The 27,445-nt window shown below is 44.3% G+C and overlaps 1 protein-coding gene across 2 annotated transcripts in view; it reads right to left on the minus strand.

Annotated features, from left to right (window-relative positions):
- Window positions 1–24,600, minus strand: part of ACBD6 (acyl-CoA binding domain containing 6) — a 157,774-nt gene extending 133,174 nt beyond the window's left edge. The window contains exons 1-3 of one of the 2 annotated variants that reach the window (XM_077332223.1): window positions 24,183–24,600; window positions 5,495–5,559; window positions 3,747–3,843 (exon numbers count right to left, since the gene is read on the minus strand). In XM_077332223.1, the coding sequence (XP_077188338.1) occupies window positions 3,747–3,843; window positions 5,495–5,559; window positions 24,183–24,440 (420 nt within the window). In that variant the 5' untranslated portion in view covers window positions 24,441–24,600. The remainder of the gene's footprint in view (window positions 1–3,746; window positions 3,844–5,494; window positions 5,560–24,182) is intronic. The other variant, XM_077332222.1, reaches the window with a different exon arrangement.
- Between the last annotated feature and the right edge of the window lie 2,845 nt (window positions 24,601–27,445).

The following is a 27,445-nucleotide window of genomic DNA, read 5'->3' on the forward strand; positions in this document are numbered from 1 at the left end:
TCTACCCCCAGCTGCAAATTCTTGCTCGTCACAATTCTTTTTATAAAAACGGAATCAAACTTGGGGCAGCAGTTAGCTAAGCATGGGGTGTCTCTCACATCTTGCCCTCCCCCCAGGTTCTTCATCAAATTTTCAAAACCCAAAGGAACCGGATAAGTAGTAGCGTATTACATGCCTCCCCCATGCCCACCTGGCGCCTCTTGAAGACCAGTAGTAGAACTCTGGCACTTTAATTGAAGGGGTTTGGCGGGTGGGGTAGGGTTGCAGTTTTACCTGTGATGTCATTGTTTCAATAGAATTCTGGCAAAACTGGGGTGGGGTTTTTCTCTTCCTTCTTCCCCTTTCGCCACCCCATGAGCCAGAGCTGCGGTGTTTGGGAGTTTTTTTTACCTATGCTACATTCGCTGCAGTTTTGGTACTGATTCCACCCCCTTACAATACAGTCTGTTTGTGTTAGCAAAAAAGGAAAAATGACTTTCAAGTAATCAAACATGGAGCAGCAGTTAGCTAAGCATGGGATGTCTCTCATATTTTGCCCTCTCCCCTCCCCAGGTTCGTTATCAGATTTACAAAATCTAAAGGAACCAAGTAGGTAATAGTGAGTGCATGGGGGGGGGGGCAATAACAATGACTGATTTTCAAGGAAATTTAGACCACCAATACAGTAAATTTTAAAGAGTCCGTGGGAGCTCCAGAGAGGGTCCGCAGTCTTTTTCACTACCTGCAAATGTTCCGAAACAGCTTACAAACACCTTACCCCTTCCTCTTCCCACAACAGACACCCTGTGAGGAAGGTGGAGCCGAGAAAGCTCTGAGAGAACTGCTCCATGATAACAACTCAGAGCACTGTGACCAGCCCAAGGTCACCCAACTGACTGCAGATGGAGGAAGGGTGGGGAATCAAACCCAGTTCTCCAGATTAGAATCTGCCGTTCTTAACCACTACACCATGCTGGCTCTCAAGGTCGCAGGTCCTACACACTTGGAAGACTCCCCAGGTCTGCAGAAGATTATGATTAAGAAATATATCAGAAGGAACACCTCACCACCACCAAAACAGTCTGATCAGGACTAAACAGGATGCCTAGACCAGCTTGTCCCCAACCCCCGGGCTGGGGAGCGGGACCGGTCCTTGGATCAGTTGGTACCAGGCTGCAGCTCCTCCTCGTCTGCTGCCTCGGGGGCTGCCCTGCCACTCTGCCGCCAGCTCACCATTGGTGCTCTCCGGTGGTCACCATGGCTGGGGCTCCCCCCTCAGCATGGCCCTGTGCAGCTGCTGCTGGCAGTGCCCCCCAGCGGGCGGCAGGAAGTCAGGGGCACTGTTGGGAAAGCAAGTGGAGCAGGGGCTCAGGCGGTGGCAGCGATGTCCCTCGGCAAAAGACTACACCCCCCCAGGTCTCAGTAAAATTGTCAAGCGTTGACCGGTCCCCGGTGATAAAAAGGTTGGGGACCACTGGCCTAGACCACGGAGTGCAGTGAAAGAGTCAGTTAAAAGAGGGGGAGCAGAGGAAGACAGGAAACTGGCCTGCTGAATCTTGGGAAAGCTTACAGAATTCTGAAAGCTTACAGAATTCTGATTGATTTCCATATTATTTGATCTCCCCCCCCCCCACCTGATTAAATAGAATCCCTCTCCCTTGTACCTTCAATTACAAGATTCTGAGAAAAGGCCATCGTCTTCATACCCTGCTTGTGATTTTCCAGAGGCATCGCGGTGCTGTGACTGTAAATGGGATGCACTTATGTTACATGAGCGCTCGGTCTGATTAAATACGGCAACTGCTACGTTCTTACTACAAAGGCGACCGTGAGGGAACAGGGGCTTTGTCCCCGCATCAATTTTCTATTTGCCCAAAGACTACTTAAAGTCTCTGGATTAGCTGTAGATTAGATTCGAATGCAAAGGTGGGAAATCTCAGACACTTGTGTGCATCCCCCACAAGCTTCTGGATTAAAATGTGGAGCGAATGGCCAAAGTTCTGCAGTGCTATGACATTAGGCCTTTGCGCACAGCTAGAATCAGAGCTCCCTCAAGTGGCCCGAGGATTAACTAGCCAGAATTCAATTTCAGAACGAGAAGACGCTAAGAAAAGAAAATCATGACTGTGGTTTACAAACTTGGTAGAAATTCCCACCCGGCACTGCTGTAGCAGTCCTAAGAGTATGAAATACAACCTGGGTCCTAAGAATGGCACAATTATATAATGTCACTATCAACAAGCAGAGGGTTAAAGCACTTTACATGCATTAGCTCACTGCAAGGAAAGTCTATTATTATTATCCTCCTGTATTATTATCCCCTACTGCTGATGGCAGGGTTGAAATAATAGGTTGGACTTCTCAGATTGCACAAGGCGCTGCTTGTCCACTTTCAGGCATATCTCCCTAGCTGTAAGGAGGAAAGCAAGTGGCTTTTTAAATATAGGATTCAAGATCCTAGATTTGCATCGCGCACATCTATCACCAACGACGATTCAAAATTATGCCCTCCGTTCCTGACAAAAAAACCACTGCGCTTGTTCAGTTTTAAATATCAGAAGGAAACAAAAAGGGAAACAGGTAGCTTATACAAAACAGAAAAGTAACGTCTGCAAAGAAAAACATGGCTCCAATAAAGGTTGTGGCTCCAATAAAGCCTTAACACGGCTTAGAAACTGCTGAACGGAGGATGCCATTTTTAAAAAATAGCACGTATTCCATGAAAGGGCGTGAATTAAGGGAAAACAAGGTGCTTACCTGTAACTTGATCTTCAAGTTGTTACCTGTGTATTTATAGTGATGGGCTTGGGACTGCCCAGAGTTAGGTTTGGAAGTGTCTAAAGCTAGCTCTGCCTTCAGATTTGCAGCTCGGAGTGAGCATGGCCGGAGGGGGAGATGTTCCTTCTAAAATAGCAAATCAAAAAGACACCTGTTCCAAGGAAGGTGGGTGGGTTGTGTGAATGCACAGCCATTCAAAGAACACCACCTGCAAGTAAGCAACCTGTTTTTAATACTGCATGGCCTCCAGGCATCACAGTGATGTGTATGGATTAGCAAGATGACATCCCTGGAGGTGAGTACAGGTGCGACAAAGAGAAAACATGATACTGCTAAGCCAAAGGAGGCAGCTGGAGTGCAATGCAAGGGCACAAAGTTCCAAGAGAAAAATCGCTAGAAGATTCCCAATTGATGATGCTTCTGCAGTAAATGAGCAGGAAGGGGAGGCTTGTCCTGTACTGGGCATGCTTGGTCCAAGCTGTGACCCTGAAGAGAAGGAGATCCCTTTTCCTAAAAGCTTTCAAAATCCCAACTCTGAATAGATCAAAGCCCATCAGTGCAAATGCACAGGTGAGCACTCCAAGAAGAAGTGCTCGTATTTGTTCTGATTATTTTCCTCCAAACAATTCCTCACGCCAATATTTCACTTACCAGATATCCAGCTTCCAAAGCAATGACTATTCAGATACGCTCTATCAGTGGTAGTCAACCTGTGGTCCTCCAAATGTCAATGGACTACAATTCCCATGAGCCCCTGCCAGCATTTGCTACAGGTTGACTACCCCTGCGCTATATCATTAGTAACTGTTAGGGCAGCTATGCTCCAAAAGGACTGGAACCATGCATGGCACCCTTTCAGATGCATGACTGTTCCCATTTTTTGCAATAATAAAATGCCTGCTGAACCCCTGATGAGCAGCTATATATGGCTGGCAGGCTGCATTCAGTTTACTGTCTGCAAAATAAATTGTGGAGCTAATTGACTGTACCTGTGGATTCCAAGCAGGGTCCAGTTTCTTCACCGTAGCAATATACTCTCGCATTGCCTGCTCGGGACTTGCATCACCCAATGCTTTCCAAGCTTCCCTGGAAATACACGTGGAAAGGAAAAACAGCCCCTGTTCAGCAGGCGTTCAACAATTCACTCCAGATTTCCTCCCTCCCATTCAGCCTCCCAGATCAAATTCTCACAATTCTTTCAGTATCCATAATCAGTTTTTTTTTTCCACACGACTGTGCATCCTTACTTGCCCTAGTTCATCTTAGGGCTAAAATCATTCAACAGGTATTTAAAACCAGTTTTTTTTTAATGATACAGTGCCAAATTAAAAAAAATTAAACCGTGCAATTATTTTTAAATGCCTGTCAGTGGCATCTTATTGCTGATACTCTAAACTGCCCTGGGCATACAGGGTTGTCATGCAGAAGTTAGCAATACAAAAATAGCACAGATAGGCATCATGTGGGCAGATCTCTTTTACTCTACTCCTTAAACTCCATGGAGCTTTAAAGACAGTAGTAGCTACTGATTTGGGCTTTATAGGTACCCACTGTGAGTTTTTTTCACACTGTGGATGGAAACAATCTTGCATATCCTGCTGGGGATGAATGCATTGCAGCTGCAACAAAGTCAAAGTAATACTAATTTAGAATGTTACTGTTACTAGCATACAAATGACATTATCAGCTAATCAGATGTAAGATTACAACAGTCTAGAGATGCAACAAGAGATGTGTTGCTTGGGGATGAGGAGGGCAGGAGGTGACAAGATAGCTGTGTTTAACTACCTAAAAAGTAGACATGTTGAAGAGGGGGCCAACTTGTTTACAACCGCTTTAAAGACAAGGACTAGGAGCAACGGGTTCAAATGTCAGGAAAGGAAAGGGAGCAAAGTGCTGGACAGACCTGGTACCCAGCAAATGTCAGAAAGCATTTTCTGATGGTGTGCTGTTCACAGATGGAATATGCTGCCTTAGAAGATGGAGTCTCCTTCATTGGAAGTTTTTAGGAAGAGATTGGATGAGCACCTGTCAAGAGTATGTCATTTTTTAACTCCCCAAGAAGAGGACTTGGATGGCCTTTGGTGGTCTCTTCAGGTTCTGTGTGATTCCGAATCTTATTTGGCTTTCAGCCACACTCCCAAAGAAATCACAAAGCATGTTTAAAGTGAGCTCTAGAGTTCACATTCACATAGGAAGGGTAAAAATCACTTTTTAAATGCTATTTTGATTTATAGTGCGGGACAGGGGGTGTCAGCTTCTAAATGAAAAACAGTATCCATCAACTCCTGCAGAGCTAAAGAGGAAGTAGACCTCACTCCTGCCTTGCTATCAGATGACATCCTGATGAAATTAAAAAGACAGATGGTCACCTATACAAGAACATTCCCATCTCCATGAAATATGATACTATTTGACAACGGTTAAGTAACAGACATTCTGATGTAATGACCAGAGCATCAGCCATATGCTAGGCCATCTTAAAACATTTAAAGATATCCAGCAGGGCATTGAACAAAGCTGACTGCACAGTGGAAAGCTTTGATGACCTCTGAACCACCACTTCTTTTGACAGAACAAACAGTATTGAGGCATGAAGAATTCCAAGATAAGCTGCATGAATTCACCCTGATTCTTTCAGCAATGGATTCTAATTTGAGCATTCTATAAAGAAAAGACAAAGGGATGGGGGGGAGTGTTCAATAATAAGTGAGTGTTACTAGGCATTTCTACTTACCACTTCTGTTTCCCTTCAAAGTCAAAAAATCCAGGTTTAGGGGTGTTACAGGTACCACATTTTACCTGAAAAAGGGAAAAAACAATGTTAGAATTAAATCAAAAGAAAAATTACTCTGAATTTTGCTGATGTGAGAACTGAACTGGCTGACAAAACAAATGCACCTTCAGGTTTTGATTTTAGGTCAAGATGGGTAGCCAGGATTGTCTGCAGCACCAGAAAAGACCAAAGGTCTCAGTAGCGCCCTAAAGATTTTGTGGCAGGGGATGAGCTTTCATGAGACACTGCTCACTTATCCAAATTAATTTTGTCATGACTGGAGAAAATAAGAATTGCCTTCCTGGGTTAGAGCAAATGCCACTCGGTCCACCAAGCTCAGTCTGGGTACTATTTTATTTACTCAAATGGCTTATGTCAAATCAAGTACTTTATCATATGGTCAAAGACCATCAGAGATAACACCAGAATAATACAGCACATCAGATAAAAGCACATACATAAAATCAAACCCCCTCTTACATACTTGCAGATATTCTTAGCTACCTAGGACGTAGATGTCTAAATTTTAACCACTCCTTCTGACGTTTTATTATCAAACTACCATACTCAGCCACTTGGAATGCTATCTCTTATCTTCTAAAAATCTGCAGAGTCTTTCCTGAGGGCTACTGCACATATGGAATCCATTTTATTAATCTAATTTATATACACTTCCCCTCAGTATGATGTCCATGATGGTTTTTTGGATGTACTTATACAATTTACATGTCCCATGGTCTCAGTCTTCCTGTGCCTACACACACATAAGTAGTCTCCATAGGAAACCCTCCTAAATTTGCCCTCCAGAAGAGAGTAAAAGTTCTCCCAAAGGTGTGGATTGTCTTAGATACAGCACTGGAGTATCGCTATAGACCAAATAATAATCTGACCAAATAATTACCTCTTAACCCCATTTAGATTTTGCCGCCTTTCGATACCTAAGATTCTTTGACAAAGACCTTGGCTTAATGTACAGCATATGTATCATGTGGCCAGGAGACCCTAAGACTGTCTGGCAGCTGGACAAGAAGCATTTGAAGGTTGTGCACCATTACATCACAGCCCTGGAATTCCTTGGAAGAGCTAGCCAGGGCTGACCCTGCCTAGTTTCCAAAATCCACTGGGGTTGGTCTTGCCTGGCCTATCCAGATTAGGTATGATGATAACTGATGGCCAAGCTTCTTCCCTTTCAGCACTCAGCAATGTCCTGCCTCTCAACATGAAGGTCCAATTCACAGTTATCAATGGTGACACCAAGCAAACGAGAAAGCTATTTTTGTTTACAGACCTTTCACAGACCTCTCAGCCAACGCTGAGAGAAAAGTAAGAAAGGGAACCCTAAAATGAAGTACATCCACAAAGAGTATGGCTTTCATGAAGAGATATACACAACAGCACAGAAAAGGAAAACGCACACATACAAGACAGTGAGGTTAAGCCACAGGAGCTGCAGAACACCTCATTCCAATGCTCTTCTCATGACAAGTATAAAAAGTCGAGTGGTGTCAGCCTGATAATAGGATGCTGGTGGGGCACACGTTCAATATACGGGACGGAAAGGCAAGAAGCTTGAGAGTGAAGGGAACAAATAGCTACAAGAGCCACAAATTCAGCAGTGATGATTGTGTAGATGGCAGGCAAGCAAAGGGCGCAAAGTGCTGGACAGACCTGGTATCCAGCAACTCCGGTACTTAAACAAACACATGTCATTTCAAATATAGCTTTTTCCAAGGAAATTTCTAATTTGGAGCGTCCATATTCCTGGGGAGAGTTCTTCAGTCTTCCAAAGAGGCCTTTTCCACATAAATCCAAGAATAAGACAACAGGGACATTACACAAAATCTACATTAACAGGACACCAGAGGGTGTCTTAATTGATGGGGATCACCCATCCTAAGCTCCTTTTCCCCTCAAAGAGAGAACTGAGAACTTCTGAGCTTTTAAAAAATGAAGGCACCAAAATATACAGGACATTCCAAGCAACTTCCTATACATGATTTTCCTTCAGCATAATGCATGTTACAAATGTGTCACTACTAGGCATAAACTTCCCTATAATCTTTTAAACACGTCTGTATCTCAGCTACCACCAATGAACAATGCTAAATGCTAATTTATTTATTCGTTTGTGCCCTGCCTTCCTCCCCAATGGGGACCCCAAGCAGCTTTGTCCTCTCCTCTGTATTTGTGCCTGCCATGGACCAGCCAGCTCCAAGAACCCAATAATGCAGACGACTCCAGTTTGACGCATTTCTCTTTAGAGTGCTGCCTGGGCGATTGATGTGTCACCAATAATATTGGGGGGGGGGGGTTTATAAGTAAACAGCTGCTTTCTAGCATTGTTTACATTGCTAGCTTCACTACAACAGAACAGAACTGTGCATTACACCTTAACTCAGTCCAGCTGCCTGTCATGTTTATTGCTGCTGAATCAACCAAAGATGCAAATGTCTGAGCAACATTAGGGAACATATGCCAAGTGCTCCGTGCCATCCTTTTGCCTCTTCCATTAAAACTGGACATTGTGTCAAAAAGCCTTGCACGTGTTGAAAACAGGAAGTGCCTTTATCCTTTCAGGACTAAGACTGTTGGCAATCTTGCCTGATGCCATGTACCGTAAATGAGTGGATATGTCAAAAGCCATCCGAGGATCATCAATGTCCGGTTTTCACGACAGAGATGCAGTTAAGGACCGCTGTGTCGATAGCCTCTGAATGCACTCGAACTTTGGTGCATCTGCCATGTCCATGCAGAAAACACGGCGTTCGATGCTTTGCGAGTTCATAAAGAGAAGCTGCAGATTACCATCTGGGCCATGTATATCTATTATCTACTTGCCTCCCATGAGCTGCTGACCATCGTTTTTGACAAAAAGCAAAACAATGCAGTTTTGTTGTCATTGACACGTAGGAAGCTTTGCCAGCTACCTCAGACACGTACATACACATGCATCGAATCCTTTGTCTCTTGCAGCTTGCATGCAGGAATTCTACTAGAATGCCCCAATTGCTTATAAATGCAAGGGACTATAGTGCGCAGAACATACTTTCTGAATGATGCGTCCATGTTCCCAAAGGCTGTTCTCCCCGGGATAGCTACATCTATTGACAAATCCTCATGTAAAGGAGGAGCGATATAAACTGGGCAGGCTAGAAGCTCAGATGTGCTTTCGAAAGCAAAGAGGGATGAGCCAGCTTTGATTCTTGAAAGGTTCCTCGACATAGCGTGCAAGGATATACAGCGCCTGCTTAATAAAGAGCAATTGGCCTTTAAATCTGGGCATTGCTTGATGTTTTGCTGGGCAGCAGTTAAACAACAGAAGGTTCTCGGTCGCAAGGGACTCATCAGGAGTACTGTGGGCTCTTCCAGACTTACTGAGACATTGTTGGGTGCCAACTGCAATCACCAGGCTTCCACCTGCGGGCTATTCCCCCACCTAGAGTGCCCCATTTCACCTTGACGACAACCCAGGCCTTTTCAGTCATGGTTCCCACTATGTGGAACTAGCTCCGTGAACAGGTATGGGGAGCCCCTGCACAGGAGAGCTTCAGAAGGTACCGCCAGGTTCACCAAGGCTTTTGGAGGGAGATAATGAACAACAAGCATCTTTTAACAAAGGGAGGTGTCTGTGTGTGTGTGTGTGTGTGTCTGGAGGAAGTCCTTTAAGATTTTATGCAGTTGCAATCCGTCATCTTTTATCTGCTTTTTGGACGCCACCTTGATTCAAAAGGAAAGGTGGGCTTAAATAGAGTTGCTGGCTCCAAGTTGGGAAATACCTGGAGATTTTAGGGGTGGATACCATAAAATCCACCTTCCTAAGCAGCCATTTTCTCCAAGTGAAGAGATCTATCGCTTGGAAACCAGTTGTAATCCCAAGAGACTGTCAGCTCTAGGTATAAAAGGTTTTAATAAATAAATCTCACTCGCCCCCGAGTTACCCGCTTTCCATTTAGTGCCAACTACAGAGTGTGGAGGGACATTTCTTATGTCAAAGACAATCCCATTTGCTTTGGCTCTATTTGCTTTAAAGTATGGGTTTGAGTTCGATATGGGGGCTGCTAAACAAAGAAAGGGAAAAAAGTAAACTTTTATGCCAAGAAAAACTTAGTTCTGTGAGTTTCAACTCTTAATAAATTTAGTGCCCTCACACAATTTCATTTATTTCAAAATTCTTCAAAAAAAAATCTTTCATCAACTTTGCAGCATATTAAAAAGTCATTCCGGTATCCAAGGGAGTAGAAATATATTTTCTGGCCATCTGGAGATTTACAGCATCCATTAAATTCCTGAAAAGTATATAACAATACATTATCTAAAGTAATCCAGATTTGTATGGATCAGCCACAGCACACTGTTGCAAAACACATTTGGTGGCCAAGTTTGTAACTCCTTGGAGGCCTTCATGTACATATGGTGTACTTAAGTGTGATTGGTTGAGAAATCTGTTCTTAAAAAGCTCTCACCTGGCCTTGTCCCAATACTCTCCATTTCCACATAACGAGACTTTTTAATGTGAGAAACATTTTAGTCATACAATTCTTCACTTGTACTCTAAAGTCCTGGTCCCTGGAGGATACCATATGCTTTTCCTGAACATATGAATCTGCTCTTAACCCTTCAAAGCATGCAATAACCCACTGCTATTCAAGCTAATTTAAGCTGCATGCATCAGTTTATTGTGAAAACACTCTAGGCCATTTAGCCAATTAGATTTCTTCATCAGCTAATGCTCTCTCACCTTTAAAAGGCTACTTAAAAGGACTGGGATCTAGCTGTACTCGAAGAAATGGAGCGCTTGCATTTATTTTTTTAGTTTAAAAGTACAAAGAAACAAAATGAAAGAGATTATTGATAGGGGACAACACTCGCTAAATCAAATACAGTAATTTAAAGCAACTGACAAAATCTGCAACATTTGTGCTTTAAGCCATAATGTGCTGCCAAGCAGACCTTTGACTGATGGCATGTTAGATAAAAGGAGGCTACTGCACAATTTAGGGGCCACATCTTTGTACAGCCCACAGATTAAAGGAAAATCTCAATTCCAGAGTTCAGAAAGTATGTTGTTAGATGTGAAGTCGTGTCTGACCCATTGCGACCCCAATGATCTCCCAGGCCTTCCTGTCCTCTATCATTCCTCGAAGTCCATTTAAGTTTGCACCTTCTCCATTTCCTGGAGAAGGAAATGGCAAACCACTCCAGTATCTTTGCCAGGTTCAAAAAGTATAAGGCGGAGGGGGGGGGGGAATACAAGCAGTATCAAGGAAGAACTTTATAACTCCTGGGAACCAAGACCTATGAGGAAAGGCTGAGGAACTTGGGGATATTAAGCTTGGAGAAGAGGAGGTTAAGAGGGGACATGATGGCTCTCTTGAAGTATATGAAAGGTTGTCACCTTGGAGGAGGGCAGGGAGTGGTTCCTGTTGGCAGTAGAGGAGAGGACCCACAGTAATGGGTTTGAACTACATGTAGAACAGTACTGGCTAGATATGAGGACAATAACTTCCACAGTCAAGAGCAGTCCAACAGTAGAATCGGCTGCTAAAGGAGGTGGTGAGCTCCCCATCACTGGTGATCTTCAAGCAGCAGCTGGACTGATACTTCTCGTGGACGCTTTAGGCTGCTGCTGCATTGAGCAGGGAGCTGGACTAGATGGCTTGTAGGGTCCCTTCCAAATCCATGATTCTATTCTGTTCTAATACACCAAAGACAGATTTTGTAGCCTTCTATTGCTGACAGTTATCCATATGCCCCCTCCCGTCACCAGCATCTTGTTTAAAACATGTTACAACAACCTATACAAACTAGCTACGCTTTCTTAGACTGGCATAACACCTGCCCCAACTAAACAGTCACCAGCATGCAAACTAAGCATGTGCAGCTGCTTCATGCTCTGCTGTACAGTTTAAACAAGATGCCAACTTTGTACAGGCTTAGCTTTTGCGTCATCTGTATCATGTTTCCATCTGGCGTTAAAGGAGGAGGATGGAGGCACGAACCAACGCTAGATATAGGGCACTTGCTGAATGCCAACCATTCTCTTGGGCATGGGGAATAAGCAGCATACAGAGTGACCACACTGCATCCCAGTCGGGCAACTGTGTATTTCCATATTTGCTTTGCTTTGGAAGCGTGCTCAGGAGACCGATTCATTTTATACAGCACTCTCCTAAGTTCTCCTTTCAGGATCTTCAAATAAAATTATGGACATATGCAGCCTTCCTTCTTCCACCTATCAAAGAAATGGAAGAGACCAAGTCCTAAGGGAAGTAGAGATTATTGTAGAAAGGCTAAGCCTGGGTGAAGACATCAAACATGCATCCTCCTCATTTCTGCTGCTATCTATTCAAAACTTCACCCATTCTGAAGATACGGGACCAAAATTAAGTTAAGGGCACCAAGCAATATTTACACACAAGAAACACTAGTGGGGACGATGACACACTAGTGGAATTAACTCCTAACTTTTCAGGTTAAAAATAATAGAAGTAATGACTTGTAAGGGAGTATCATTTTTTAAATTTATTGCAGTATTTGTATTAAGAGGCTTGAGAGGAATTGGGTTTTTAAATGTTTCTACAAATGCTGAGAGCATAAAGGTCCAGTTTATTAAGGTCCCATCACTGGTGTTCTTCAAGCAGCAGCCGGACAGATACTTCTCATGGATGCTTTAGGCCAGGGGTAGTCAACCTGTGGTCCTCCAGATGTCCATGGACTACAATTCCCAAATGCTGGCAGGAGCTCATGGGAACTGTAGTGCATGGACATCTGGAGGACCACAGGTTGACTATCCCTCCTTTAGGCGACTGCTGCATTGAGCAGGAGGTTGAACTAGATGGCTTGTAGGGCCCCTTCCAACTCCAGGATTCTATTCTGATACACCAGAGTCAGATTTGCGGCCCATACGGAATTCAATTTTTATTTATACTTCGTTCGTCCCCTGCTTTTCTCCTCAGAGAGGACTTCAATTGGCTAACAACATTCTCCCCCTCTCCATTTTATTCTCACAACAAACCTCTGAGAAAAGTTAGGCTGAGACTGGGCCAGGATAACCAGGGACACTTCCATGGATCTCCCAGATTCTAGTCTGACATCCTAGCAATTTATATCACAGTGGCTCTCAAGATAGCTAACATATTATAAAATCAATTAACTAAACGAAATTGTCAAAATGTATAATAAACCCAGCAATAAGGGGAACTTATAATCAAACAGCTGTGAAATGGGGGGGGGGACTTTTAACTTATTCCTTATCCCTCCTGGTAAAGAAAAGTGGTAGCAAGATGAAAGCAGTAATTACATATACTCCCCACACCAGCCCAAACCAAGACAAATGCTAAAGTAAAAACAAAATACTGCATTCATGGGACACAGTTCTTACCACCAGACAGCCCTCCTAAATTTCTCCTGCGGCCTCTTCCCCAGCTACCCTCTCCTCTTGCCTGGGGGAGGGTATAAAGACATGTAGTAATGGCCATCAGCACACACAGCTTTAAAAGGGGATTAGGACAGATTCACAGAGGACAGGTCTATCAGTGGCTACTAGCCATGGTAGCTAAAGGGAACTTCCACATTCGGAAGTAGTAAAGCCAGTGCCAAGAGGCAACATCAGGGGAAGGCCTTGGCTTTGAGGCCTGCTGCAGAATAACTGGTTGGCCAGTGTGTGAGATAGGATTGCTGGATTAGATGTTCTACTGGCCTGATCCAGCAGGTTAGGTTCTCATGATTCAGTCTTTTCTGGTTGCTGATGCAAGGAGACAGGGTTGGGAAATGTTCCTCCAATTCTCTTTCAGCCCAAGTTTCTATGTTGTGCAAGGGATGCTGTGTTCGATCTATCCTGACACAGGTAAAACAGCCAACAACTTACTGGGCAGGACAGGAGAACTGCAGACAGCGAAATAGTCAGACCAGCCATCTCAAGAAGAAGAGTTGGTTCTTATATGCCACTTTTCACTACCCAAAGGAGGCTCAAAGTAGCTTACAATCCCCTTCCCTTTCCCCTTCCCACAACAGACACCCTGCGAGGTGGGTGAGGCTGAGAAAGCCCTGATATCACTACTTGGTCAGAACAGTTTTATCAGTGTCAAGGGGAGGCCAAGGTCACCCAGCTGGCTGCATGTGGGGGAGTGCAGAATCGAACCCAGCTTGCCAGATTAGAAGTCTGCACTCCTAACCACTACACCAAACAGGGAGGAGAGACAACAAAGCCACCCTCTATTGCCAGTGCTGTTATTAAGGCTTCTACTGGTTGTGCTTGCAAGCACAAATACCCCAACAACTTACTGGCTAGCTATTCCTGCCAGGTTGCCGCAGGAGCAAGACCAAGTCCCTCACCTGCCTCCTCTCCTGCTGGCACAGTTATTGGTCATTTGCCTGGCCAGGGCCCAGTCAGAAGCATATCACTTCCTCGGTCCTAGTGAAGCAGTGAAAGTTAGTTAGCAGCAGAGAGACCCTAATAAACTGGACCTTTATGCTCTCAACATTGCTAGAAACATTTGAAAACCCAATTCCTCTCAAGCCTCTTAATACGATCAAAGAGAAGATAAATATATTTTTTTTAATTGAAAAGACCTCCAATAAACAGCAGTGGAAATTCAGGAAAAGGGGTTTATCTACTTAAGTAGTTCAAGATAAATAGCATAGTGTCTTAACAGAGTGTTCAGCTCTTGCGTGGACTTTTTTTAAAGGGATTGTTCCCTCTTAAATCACAGCTTTTAGTGACAAGAAATACCGAAGTGAGAAAAAATAGGAATGCTGAGTTAAGGACAGTGGATAGATCTGAGTCAGCACCTTTTGTTCAACGGAGATCCGACTGGCCCTGAAGTAATATTTCATCAGCCTTTTATGCAGATTGTTTGACTTACATGATTAAATAAGGAAAAAAGTTGTGTTAGGTAGTTAAGGCCTCGCCTTAAATCAGGAGAACTATCAATTCAAGAGATCAGGCCCCCTTTCATGCCAGACAAGCAGGCAAGCCTTCGATAAATGGTATCGATGTGCAGAGAGGGACGGCGTTATTTCTGCTCTGTCCTAGATTGCAATATGCAAGCAGCGGTGAGCTCGACAGCAAATCTTCAGAACATTTTTGTAAAAATCAGGAAACAGAGTACTCAAAGCCGCAAAATAAAAGAACAAATCCATACTATCATGTCAATGACAGAGGAAACAAGCAAAGGGACAAAAATAGTGAAACATGTATTTATGATCAGACGTACGGCAGCTGCACTCCCCACCCCAAGTATTAATGAGTTATCATAAGCTGAACATGGTTATATGAATAGAAGAGAGTGAGAACTGGGGTTTTTGTACCCCGCTATTTACTACCCGAACGAATCTCAAAGCGGCTTACAATCACCATCCCGTCCTCTCCCCACAACAGACACCCTGTGAGGTAGGTGGGGCTGAGAGAGCTCTGAGAAAACTTGGACTGGCCCAAGGTCACCCAGCTGGCTACATGTGGAAAAGGCATGGGGAACCCTAACCCAAACCCGGTTCTCCAGATTAAAGGCCATTGCTCTTCACTACCTCAAACTGGCTGGGGGGGGGGGGTCCATTGTCCTGAATGTTGTAATAACTTGTAATGCAACAATCTCCCATTTCAGTCTTGTCTCATTTCACGCTAAGTCCCTCCGTTCTCCCATGCAGAATACAAAGTTCATCTCTAGACATCAGGCTTCTATGGAAAGGCAACTCTTTCCGTTTGTAGACTAAAAGCTAGCAAAATGCCAAGCCTCTGACATCCGACCAAAATGTATTCTGTTTTCACAACCACTGAGCCCTCAGAAGCCAAAAAGATAAATTTTTCATGCAATGCTGGGCAGCCTCTGAATTTTTTACATCATGATTTCCACACTGTCTAGAAGCTGATGCCCTTGATATTTTGATGGGGGAAATTACCATTTTGCACCACAAAATTCTTAATTAATAAGCTGTTTATTCTTAATATATAGGCTTTTTTCATTCCATTGTTAGTGCTTCAAATCACAAGTTTTTTTACTTTTCTCTCATTTTGAGACCTTCACTTTAGTTATATCAATGAACTATTGTCAATTTCCCATATAATATCAATGCACCCAGTCTGTCAGAAGGAACCAAAAGGTCTCTATTCCAGCTGCTAAATAAAAGACCCTGTGGAGTAACTCTTCCTAAGATCCGGGAGATGGCAAAGGAATGAACAATGGATCCAGGAATTCAGGCATGCCAACAAGATTCCTACCTCTCACTTTATCTACTGAACTACCTACAAAGATGGAGGCCAATGGCACCTTTAAGACCAATGAAGTTTAATTCCACATGTAAGTGAGAACTGAGTGGCTTAGCCTGTGCAGTGAGATAAGAACCCGATATCTCTGTTAAGCCCTGGGGATTCCCTTGTCCTAAGTGTTGTAATAACTTGTTATGCAACAATCTCCCATTTCAGTCTGTTTCGTTTCATGCTAAGTCAACTCAGTTCTCACTTATATGAATTAAATTTTGTTGGTCTTGGAGATGCTAGTGGACTCAAACGAAGTTCTAACATCTGTCTGCTAACTTTCGTACTTGTATGTTAATTTGCTACCTTTCACAGGTCGTAACAACTGCTTTAATTCAGTCTCAGCTATACCTATCAGCTACACCAAATTATTTCTGCATCTTGACCCTGTACTCAAACTCTGTTCTATTGCTTCACACCGACATAGCTACCCACCTGAAACTGCCTGCACAGGAGATTACAGATCACTTGAAATCTCATTTACAATCGTGCAGAATCTCTTTGGCTACTGCAACAAAGCCTTATTCATTGAAAACACTTTGTGCTGTTCTGCCCTGAGGTATCCATGATGGCTAATTATCTTAAACCCAATAATGACATATTAAAGTTACAAATCCAGTCGGTGAAAGGAGCTCCAAGAACAATAATTTGACTCAGCAAAGATGCAGTCGCTGAACAGGGAAAGAATATCTCTACCTGACATCTAAAAGGCAATAAAGTCAGCATCACACAAGTTACCTCTAGAACCAACCTGGAGACATTCTCAAGGCATCACCTGTCTAAAACTTTGAAGGCAGTGATACCTACAGCAGTGCCTCTAAAGTTGGCCTTAAAAACAGGGCGGGTTCATCCAGTCTCCCCCTGAGGAATGGGCAAAAATCCCAGTAGTTCGATGTGCCATGCTGATAGAGGCATACACCGAGAGACTTAAAGCTGCAATTGCAGCAAAAGCTAGCTCTATAAAGTATTGACTTTGGGGGGATGAATACAAAATCATGATTTCTGTTTTTTCCTGTCTTGTATACTGCTTGTATCACAATAAAAAAAAATACTTATTGGTGCAAACCCCCCACAGACCCAGCTTAGTTCCAGGTTAACAAATTTAGAATCCAGTGGCACCTTTAAGACCAATCAAGTTTTATTCAAGGTAAGCGCTTCTTCGTGCATACGAAAGCTTAATACTTTGAATAAAACTTGGTTGGTCTTAAAGGTGCCCCTGGACTCTAAATTCATTCTGCTGCTTCAGACCAACACGGCTTCCGACTTGAATTTTAGCTCCAGGTTGTAATACGACAAAACAGGACAAACAACAAAGGGGGTCAATACTTTTGCAAGCCACTGTAAATCAAAAGCAGCACTTTGAATTGTACCTGCCCCCCCCAAAAAAACAACTATGAACCAATGAAATTATTTTCACATTAGTCACCCATCTCGTGGCCATGATCTGAATCACACGGGGTCCCTGAGCAGATTTCAGTAATTTGCTTAGCATATACATTATCAAATAATGAAGACAGGTTCAGATGTGGGCACCTTGAACACTGCTCAATTCTGAGTATAAGCTTCTGTGTACATGGCATGCACACTTCTTCAGATACCTGATGCCTGAAGAAGTGGGCATGCACTCAAAAGCATGCACCCAGAATTAAATTTTGTTAATCTACGAAGTGCCACTGGATTCAAACTTTACCAAATCATGAGTTATTTGAGCAAGGCTCCTCGTGTCCAGGCGCCTGACTCACTGATGCTACCGGAACTTCCAACACAAGACCATCTACTACAAGGGATTCCAATATGGTGCCCGCAAACACATTTCCTGGTGTCTACCAAACGTTTTTAGAAAGTGCCAGTGCAAGGTCGGGTTTTTGTCCATCAAGGCTTCTGATTGGCTGTGCAGACCATTTTAAATGTTGCTTTGGCCATCATAGCACAAGGACCAGCACTGTGTTACTGACATTAAGCTACAGCAATCAGTTTGTGGCAGGCTTTGCCTCCTACAGTGGCCATTTTGTGACTAAAATGACATGTCACAGATTCAATTGTGCCCCCAGGCTCAAAAAGGTTGGGGACATCTGATCCGTTAGCACTCTCAAGCCAAGAATCTGATTCCTATGTGGAAATGCAGCCCCAATCAAAATAGGCTAAGCACCACCTCTTGAGCCACTGAACCACAAAGCTACAGCGCTGCCATCTTTTCTAGCTTCAGCTATACAGGGCAGCTTTATTTTCTGCAGAAAATTGCCATTTCTAAAAATCCACTGTCTCGTAGCACAAATAAGAATGAATGGACGCATTTGTCAACACAAAATTAGGCAAACCTAGCAGTTTGAGTTACAATTAACATTCTTCTTATGATTATCCCCCCTAGAGGTATGTGAGAGACAATGTGTTAATGGTTTATAAACTGGGGGTGAAGAGATTAATAATCCAAATTTTAACTAATGTTATAAATTCACCTGAATATGCATCTTAAATCAAAATCAAAGCTAAAAACCTTATATATGTCTCCTCTCACACAGAAGGACTTCATATCCAGAGATGTAAAACTTCTAGAAATGCTAAAGCTGTTCCCCTGGAACACTGAGATTTTTGAAGAAAATTGAAATACACACAATATTTATTTTCTTATCAAATCTAAATGTTTAAATGATATAACATAGAATATAGTGTTAAACAGTTAGCACATAAAACTGTATTATGTCATATTTATAGATTTTGAATGTATAAATGTAGCCTTTTCCCTCGATAAGAAAAACGGAAAGTACATCCCATGCTTAAGAAAGAGTTGTGAAATGCTGAAACATAAAACATGTGGATCTTAATTTTGGCCAACTGAAGGCTGAAAAGACATTATCTCGTGAACAAAAGTAAACGTATTATTTGGAAAGAAGCAATCATACAGTCACAACAGGTAGCACAATCAGCATATTTGGAAAACAGATTAAACTTTAGAGCGCTGAAAACACTGAACCCTAATAATGCACTGCAACCAAACCAATTAGAGCATACTAATTGCTGCCAAATTAACTTTTAGAAAATTCCTGAAGATGTGTGTCTGCAGCACACGCAGGAGTGATCATTAACTAATGGCTGGGGGTTAATATAATACACATTTTGAGTAAAATTTTCTCTCTTAATTCACTTGTTCCAAACAAGAAAAGCACAGGGTATTTTTTTTCCAGTTTCCCCCTGTCAGGATTAGATGCTCTGACTCTTGCCATGATTTGTATTTGACCTGTGTAACTCCATCTTGGAATAATGTGTGCTGTTTTGGGAACCTTTGTATAACCCTGAGCTGTCTGCTTCTGCTGTGATTTAGTCTCTGCACATATTTCTGTTGGGCTGCGTTATCTCTAGGAGAGGAACTGTCTAACACCCAAAGTAACGATGGCCTAACTATTGTTTGGAATGGCGCCTGGGCTGGCACCTGTGGGAGGGGGGCTCCTATTCCCTGGGAACTGTGCAACTTTGGGCAGGAAAGGGAAAGAGTAAAAGTCCTTATTTGAAATGTATTGAACAGAATCGACTACGATCGTTGAGGTGTGCTGAACTGCTATCAATAAAGCTTTCTATTAATCCAGAAGCCAATTGTTAGTCTGTCTGCCCTTGATACCCCCCCAAATTTCCCAATTCTTTCCTTGGAAAAATGAGAGTGGGGTCCTTTGTCCCTTTTTATGGGAAAGGTTCCCCCCCCCTCTGATTGAATCTCCAATCTGATATGGAACTAACAAACCACTGAAAGAAGAGGTGCCCCAGTGATCTCCAAGCAACAGTTACATTCTGCTGAAATAGGTACAGGCAGCAATATCCACAGCATCTCACACACAGTTCTTCAGATGCACTAAAATTAGTTCATCAAATGTAGTCGGCACCTTTTCCCCCCCTCTCAAATGTAAGCACTATAAAGGAAAGGTTTCGAACTACTGTTTGTTCCAACAAAAACAACTGCCAAGTAAATAAATAAGAAGGGGTATAAATGCAAAAATAAATAAATAAAATACATAGATATTTCAGTTCCCGTTTTTGTTGCTACTGGGAACTACTTTCGAACTGTATTTATTAAATGCAATACATGTCAAAATAAACTAAAGTGGATCACATCCCATTACAAGTACCAGCAAACTCATACAACTGCCCTCAGGCAGCTCTATTACTATTTGCATGCAGCTGTTAAATACAACAAATTCTGATGCAGGTGAAGCCACACATGGTGTATTGGTTAAAAGCAGAAGCTGTTCTACATGCAGCCAGCTGGGTGACCTTGGACTCATCACAGCCCTGCTAATGCTGTTCTGATCTGTCAGAGCTCTCTCAGCTTCACCTACCCTCACAGGGTGTCTGTTGTGGGAAGAGGGAGGAAAGGCGATTGTAAGGCACTTTGAGACTCCTTCAGTCAGTGAAAAGTGGGGTATAAAGAACAACTCCTTTCTTCTGAAAAAGCAGAGCTGGGCATTGTCAGGAGATTATGCACATGTGGAGCTGCTGCAAACAGAAGCAAATTACTGGTCCATCTATTGCCTGCTCTGACTGGTGTGACAATCTCAGGCACGGAAAGGAATATTAAAAAAAATCTCTATATCCACTTCTTCAGATGCTTTGTAGCTACAGATGTCATAGATGTAAAGAGTATTCTCTGCCACTAAACTCCAAATTTTCTGACTACTTACAGCAGCTTCTCATAGTAAACCTCATGGAAGATAGAACATAGCTTTGTAGTACTCTCACAGCACCGATGCCACATGTTCAAACAACACCTTCTCGGATCTGCTTGCCAGGGGGATGCAAAACACCTAGAGCAGTGGTTCTCCACCTTCCTAATGCTGCGACCCTTTAATACAGTTCCTCATGTTGTGGTGACCCCAACCATAAAATGATGCAAGGGTTCTCTCGCAGAAATTAAACTGAAACTGACCAATGGCCTGAAGATCCATGGTTCATGATTGGATAGAAATTGTTTTTCCTCGGGATTTCTCAGTTCAGCTCTGCCTCTTGTCCCACCATGCCGATCTCGCTGTTTTCTTCTGCTCCAGACTGACGAACACTCTATCTCGATCTACCCCGAAGGCTGTTGTGTAGACGGCACCACCCCCTGGCCAAGCTGCTTGCCCTGCCGCGACCCCTGTGAAAGGATCATTCAACCCCCAGGTTGAGAACCACTGACCTACAGCATGATGCCCCAAACCAACAATCTAGAAGAGCATCACAATATACAAACCCACTAAAGGATTCCAGAGGACTAAGAAGATGGCCTGTTTTTGTACCCTGCTTTTTACTATCCAAAGGTATCTCAAAGTAGCTTACATCACCTATCTTCCTCCCCCCACAACAGACAGCCTGTGAGGTTGAGAGAGCTCTGAGAGAACTGGGACTGGCCCAAGGTCACCCAGTTGGCTGCATGTAGAAAAGTGTGTAATCAAACCCCCCTTCTCTAGATCAGAGGCCACTGCTCTTAACCACTATATCAAGCTGGAGAATCACACTGCTGCGTCTCAAGTCTCAAACCAGAGACAATCCATGCCACCTAGTAACGTGTAGAGTTAAATCCATTGCGACCTAACTCAAGCACTTGGCCCTCAATACTCGATGGCACTTTCTTCAAGACTAAATCTAACTATTTCCTTCAGAGTAGTCAAATCATCAAATACTCTCAAAAAGCCAGATGGTCACTCAGTCACTCACCATTTAAACCCTGCCTTTCTCCCCAATGAGAAGAAGGTTAGGCTGGGAGTGTGACTAGCCCAAGGTCACCCAGCAAACTTCCATGGCATGGTTACCTGGTGAACAAGTTACTCCTGACATTAGAGCTGAGGGGGAAACTGCACTTAAGGCATGGATGTGAGCAATTACAAATTTCGTTTCTATACCATCATCTGCAAATATGAAAATTGTGCCAAAGGATTTTGAGTGAGCTAGTTAACTTACACTAAACCAATAAAAAGATTGATGTCTAAAAAATGCAGTGTTTATGCTCGGGCTGTAACATGCTAGGATCATGTGTGTAGTTTACCTATTTTATACACCACGCCTGCATATCAGCACCATCCAAACTAACAATGCTCCAGACTCAAGAATAGCAGCATTTAACTCATTCCTATGTCCCATACCTACCATTTTATTTTCAGTTTAACTGGCTTCACACATTCACTTTGGGTATCCACCTTCCTACTATAAAAAGAAGAGCACGTGATGCAGGATATATTACGTTTAACCACTGGACTTTGTAGTTATTGGCCTAACAAAGCACAAACGATTTGCTGTACTGAGTCCACATTTTTATTCAAAGCTCTATTGTTGCGGTGGAAACTTGTGTTTCCCTTAACATTGAAACTACAAACCCATGTATCATATAAAATCTACGTACCCCAAATACTCTCTTCTACAATAGCTGCACAGGTTACAGTTGCATAAATGGCATGGATGTGTACTGGCTATGTTTTTGTTTCACCCAATAGCCCCCTGCTTTTCTGAATTTTTAAAAGTTTTTTTTTAAATACATTTAAAGACTATCCACTGGACTTGTATGAGACGGAATGAAAGGAGCATTCTGTATTTATTGTGCAGATGGCATCAAAACAGCTTCCCTCAAGCAGAGCCAGCATGGTGCAGCGGTTAAGAGCAGTGGCATGATTCCCTGCTCCTCCACATGCTGGGTGACCTTGGGCTAGTCACAGCCCTGATAGTGCTGTTCTCACAGAGCAGACCTGTCAGAGCTCTCTCAGCCGCACCCTACCGCACAGGGTATCTGTTGTGGGAAGAGAAGCTGATTGTAAGCTGCTTTGATACTCCTTAGGGTAGTGAAAAACATGACAAACCAAATCTTCTTCTACCTTTTAAGTTTGCCAATGTTTTAGGAGAAGTGCTTAAGTAGGTGCACAATATTCCCATGTCAGCAATGAATTGTGCATCTGTCTAAAATCGGGAGATAAGCAGCACAACTAATGAACCTTCTTCCTCACCTCCTTTATTATGTATTGAGATGAGATACCGTCCTATCGTCTCTGGTAAAAAGAATCAACCAAGAGCTATTATGAGATTTTGTGCTGACCAACTGTGCAGAAAAAGCCAGAGGTACCACAGCTGAAGTTTTCAAGCATACCCAGGACTTTTTTCTCACCAGTCAACTCTCCAATTCCGGCAGGGTATAAAAAACCCGCCTCTTCTTCTTCTTAAAATTAAATGGAAATTCTAAAGAGAATGTTCAGTGCAAGCTCACAGGTGTTTCATTCTGACAATCATGAAAGAATGTGGCAGCCGCACTCTTCCAAGCTCACATGGCCGATCCCCAACTGATAACATAAAAGAAAACAAAAACCCAACCTGAAAAACGGGAATCACAAAAGGTAAGGGATATAAAGAAGTATAAACAATTTATTATCAGAGCTGGAACTGTTTAAAAACCATAAAAGAATATCTTATTATCCACTGAGCAAATACCAAGCATATCAGTTGTTTATACCATTAATGCTAACAAGTTCAGACCTAATGCATTTCGATTAGACTGATCATCACAGGTCAATAGACAGATACACAGTTATACCTAAAGAATTGCCAGTTTTCAACAAGGGCAGTGGATGTAAATATTTTTTAAAAAATCTTTCTAGCTAGTTCCAAAATATATTTGTCTTGTTTCTTATTCGCTAGGTAGAATTCTCAGCCAGTTTATATTTCTAGACACAAGTGGATAGCCACATTAGTCTGAAGTAGTACAACAAAATTTGGGTCCAATGGCACCTTTAAGACCAACAAAACATTTATTCAAGACATGAACCTTCATGTGCATGCACACTTCCTCAGACAGCAGGACAGGGGTCATTAGAGTACAGATAGAAGGAGAAAATAAATGAGTTGCAAATTAGTAAACAGCATCATAAGCCCATATATCAGTATGGCAATTCTTTGCTAGAAAAGCCAATCCATCCGATAGTTTACTAAGCTGCTAACTAATTTACTTTCTCCTTATACCTATACTCTTATGACTCCTGTTCTGTTGTGCGAGGAAGCGTGCATGCACACGAAAGCTCACGCCTTGAACACATTTTGGTTCGTCTTAAATGCTTTAGGATGCTTAGGGCTGATCCTGCGTTGAGCAGGGGGTTGGACTAGATGGCCTGTATGGCCCCTTCCAACTCTAGGATTCTATGATTCTAAAGGTGCCCCTGAACTCAAAACGTATATTTCTGCTCCTCTCCTACGAACTGGAATATCCTGCTGCATGCTTTTTTTACTTAATTCATTTATATTTCTTTATTACTGTATTTATAGGCCGCCCTCCCCTGAGGCTCAGGGCGAAAGGGTCCCCCGTGCCAGGCTACTCGCCAGAGGGAATCCCAACTGGCAGGGCGGTGGAGCCTCCAGCTGCCGAGGCAGTCTACCGGGCCGCTCCGCTGGGCGCCTCACCTGCTTGTACCTGGCGTACAGGGAGAGGAGCTGCTCCTTGGGGGCCGCCGCGGCCAAGGCCGGCACGCGCTGCGCCGCCCGCTCGAACTGCTCGGCCAGGCTCAGCGGCGGCCGCGGCGACGAGCGGCTCCCCGAGTCCGAGCCGGCGTCCGGGGACTCTCCCAGCGCGGCAGCCGCCGCGGCTCCGTTCTCCTCGCCGGAGCTAGGCTCGCCATCCCCGCTGCCCCCGGCCGCTTCCATGGAGAGCAAAGAAGCCATGACTGGTCCGCCCAACCGCCTCCCCTCACGGCCTCATCGCCGCCTCGGCCGGAGGACAGCCGCTCGCGCCGAAGCCACGCCCCCCCGCCCCACGCGGACGCCCCGCCCCTCCGCCCGGAGTGCGGGCGGGAAGGCGAGAAAGCCGAGGGGACCATAGAGGCGCGGGCACACGAGGCAGCTTCCGCTAGCCGGCTCAACCGCCTCTGTGTGCCGCTCTGCCCCCGGCCATCTCTATGATGAGAGGCCGTGCTGTGTAGACGACGCGCGCGACCATGGCGGGAAAGCGAGGACGCCGGAAGTCCGGAGCGGGGAGGGGGAAGTGACGGAGTGGATGGGGCCCCCGTTCCCTCTCGCTTGCTTGTTATTGGTCGGCGCGCTGAGTTTAAAGAGCGGCGCCATGGAGATCGTAGGCAGCATTTCCGGGATTGAATGGAGAGCCTTGAAGACCGCCGGAGTCTTAGGCGAGGCGCGAGCTTTCGCGCGCGCGCGCACTTCGTCGGGGATTGAAATGGAAATCGCAAGAAGTGGGCGCGCGCGAGAGAGCTGCTACCTTGAATCAGACCTGGTTGGGCTTCAAGGTGCTCCTGGACTCTAAATTTCTTCTGCTGCTTCAGACCAGCACGGCGACTGCTAGTGATATATAATTCTCTCTTCCCAGGACAAGATAGCTGCCAGCTCAGCTTCTACTTGTAGGAATGTTTCGCACTGGTATGGAGACAGATGGGGCCAGCAGTAAATAGAAATGGACAGTTTTATTTCTCATCTGTCTTTGTGAACTACAACTGGGTTCGAGGGGTCTGATTGGCTGGTTGGGCAGGGAGTTATCATGCGGCTGTGTGTGGCTGCTGTGACACAGTTTACAGGATTAACTTTTGCTTTACTTAATTCAGTAACAGGATTACCTTTTGCTTATATATTGCCACTTTATTATTATTATTATTATTATTATTATTATTATTATTATTATTATTATTATTAGATTTATTTCCCGCCTCTCCTGATAGGCTCGAGGCGGGTCACAACAACTAATCCCATTAAAATTCCCATTAAAATATCAATCTACTAACTAACATGGCAGCTAAAAATCCCATCCCTCCCCCAATTATTAAGAGGTGAAGAGGAAAGGATAGGGGAGTAGCGTACACTCCAACTCCTAGGGGGGGAGCGATGTCCCTGATTTGCTGACCCCAGCCTCAACCATAGACCTGGTGGAAGAGCTCCGTTTTACAGGCCCTGCGGAAAGTTGACAAATCCCGCAGGGCCCGCAGATCACCCGGGAGCTCATTCCACCAGGTAGGGGCCAGGACTGAAAAAGCCCTGGCCCTGGTCGAGGCTAGGCGCGCTTCCTTCGGGCCGGGAATGACCAACAGGTTCTCACCCGCAGAGCGTAAGGCCCTGCGGGGGACATAGAGCGGTAGGCGGTCCCTCAGGTATGTGGGTCCCAACCCGCGTATGGCCTTGAAGGTTAAAACCAAAACCTTGAACCGGATCCGGGCAGCAATTGGCAGCCAATGCAGCTGCCTCAGCACCGGCTGGATGTGGGCCCTCCAAGATGTTCCAGTGAGGACCCTAGCGGCTGCATTTTGTACCAGCTGTAGTTTCCGGATCAGGGACAAGGGTAGGCCTGCGTAGAGTGAGTTACAGAAATCTATTCTGGAGGTGACTGTCGCATGGATCACTGTGGCCAAGTGGTCAGAGGACAGGTAGGGCGCTAGTAGCCGGGCCTGGCGAAGGTAGAAAAATGCCTGGCCCGCTACTCTCTTGACCTGAGCCTCCATAGTCAGGGAGGCATCAATGGTCACACCCAAATTCCTAGCTTGGGGCACGATGGTAAGTTGCACCCCTGCTAGGGTGGGTAAACGCGTTACCTGTTCCCACCCCCTTCCCCCCAGCCACAGGACCTCCATCTTGGAGGGGTTGAGTTTCAGGCGACTCTGTTCGAACCATTCTGTCATGATGGTCAATTCATAGTCTGAGGAAGAGTGCTTGCACTCGAAAGCTCACGCCTTGAATAAATCTTGGTTGGTCTTAAAGGTCCTACTGGACTCTGATTTTCTTCTGCTACCTTAAATAAGACTTCGTTGCCCTTAAAGATGCCACTGGACTCCCAACTTGGTTATGCTGCTTGAAGCCAAAATGATGACCAATCCTTGCTCTAGCAGCTTTTCATGTAATGAAAGCCCTGGTGGTTGTGGATTGAGGGGAAGGCATGGTGAAGGAGAGAAGAGTTGGTTTTTCATACGCTGCTTTTCCCCACGCAAAGGACTTCCAAACCAGCTTACAATCGCCTTTCCCTTCCTCTCCCCACAAGAGATACCCTGCAAGGTAGGTGGGGCTGAGAAAGCTCTTGAGAGAACTGCTCTGGAAGAACAGCTCTGAGAGAATTGTCACTGGCCCAAGATCACCCAGCTGGCTGCTTGCGGAGGAGTGGAGAATCAAATTTGGTTCTCCAGATTAGAGTCTGCCACAATACCCTCACAACATACCATCAGACAACCCACCAATGGACAATATACCTACCACCACATACCATCAAAACAATGTAGCAGAACTGTCAGCCAGAGGAAGCACAGAGCAATCACACACAGGAAATGTGTGTGTGTGAGAGAGAAATCAGGTTGCCATTAATTAATGGCAACTCAATGAAACCCTCCCCCTCAGTGTCCTATTATTAACAGCCTTATTCAAGTTTTGCCAAGGTGATGGCTTCCTTGGAGTGAGGCAATCCATCATTGTGTTGGGGCTTTTCCAACTGCCTCTGACTTTTCCTAGCGTTGTTGACTTTTCCAGTGAGTTGTGGTCTTTTAATAACATGACCAAATGACAATAGCCTCCGTTAGGTCATTTTACCTTCCAGGCAGAGCACAGGTTTGATCTGATCTAGAACCCACAAAATAAAATCTCCAGGGGGAAAGAGTGAGGAATGCCTCAAATGTTAATGCAGAACTGAAACAGAACCCATTCTGAAAACACTGGAAGAGAGTGTAGAAAGTCTGCTGTCTGAT

This window comes from Paroedura picta, chromosome 4 (assembly GCF_049243985.1).
Source record: "Paroedura picta isolate Pp20150507F chromosome 4, Ppicta_v3.0, whole genome shotgun sequence".
Taxonomy (NCBI): domain Eukaryota; kingdom Metazoa; phylum Chordata; class Lepidosauria; order Squamata; family Gekkonidae; genus Paroedura; species Paroedura picta.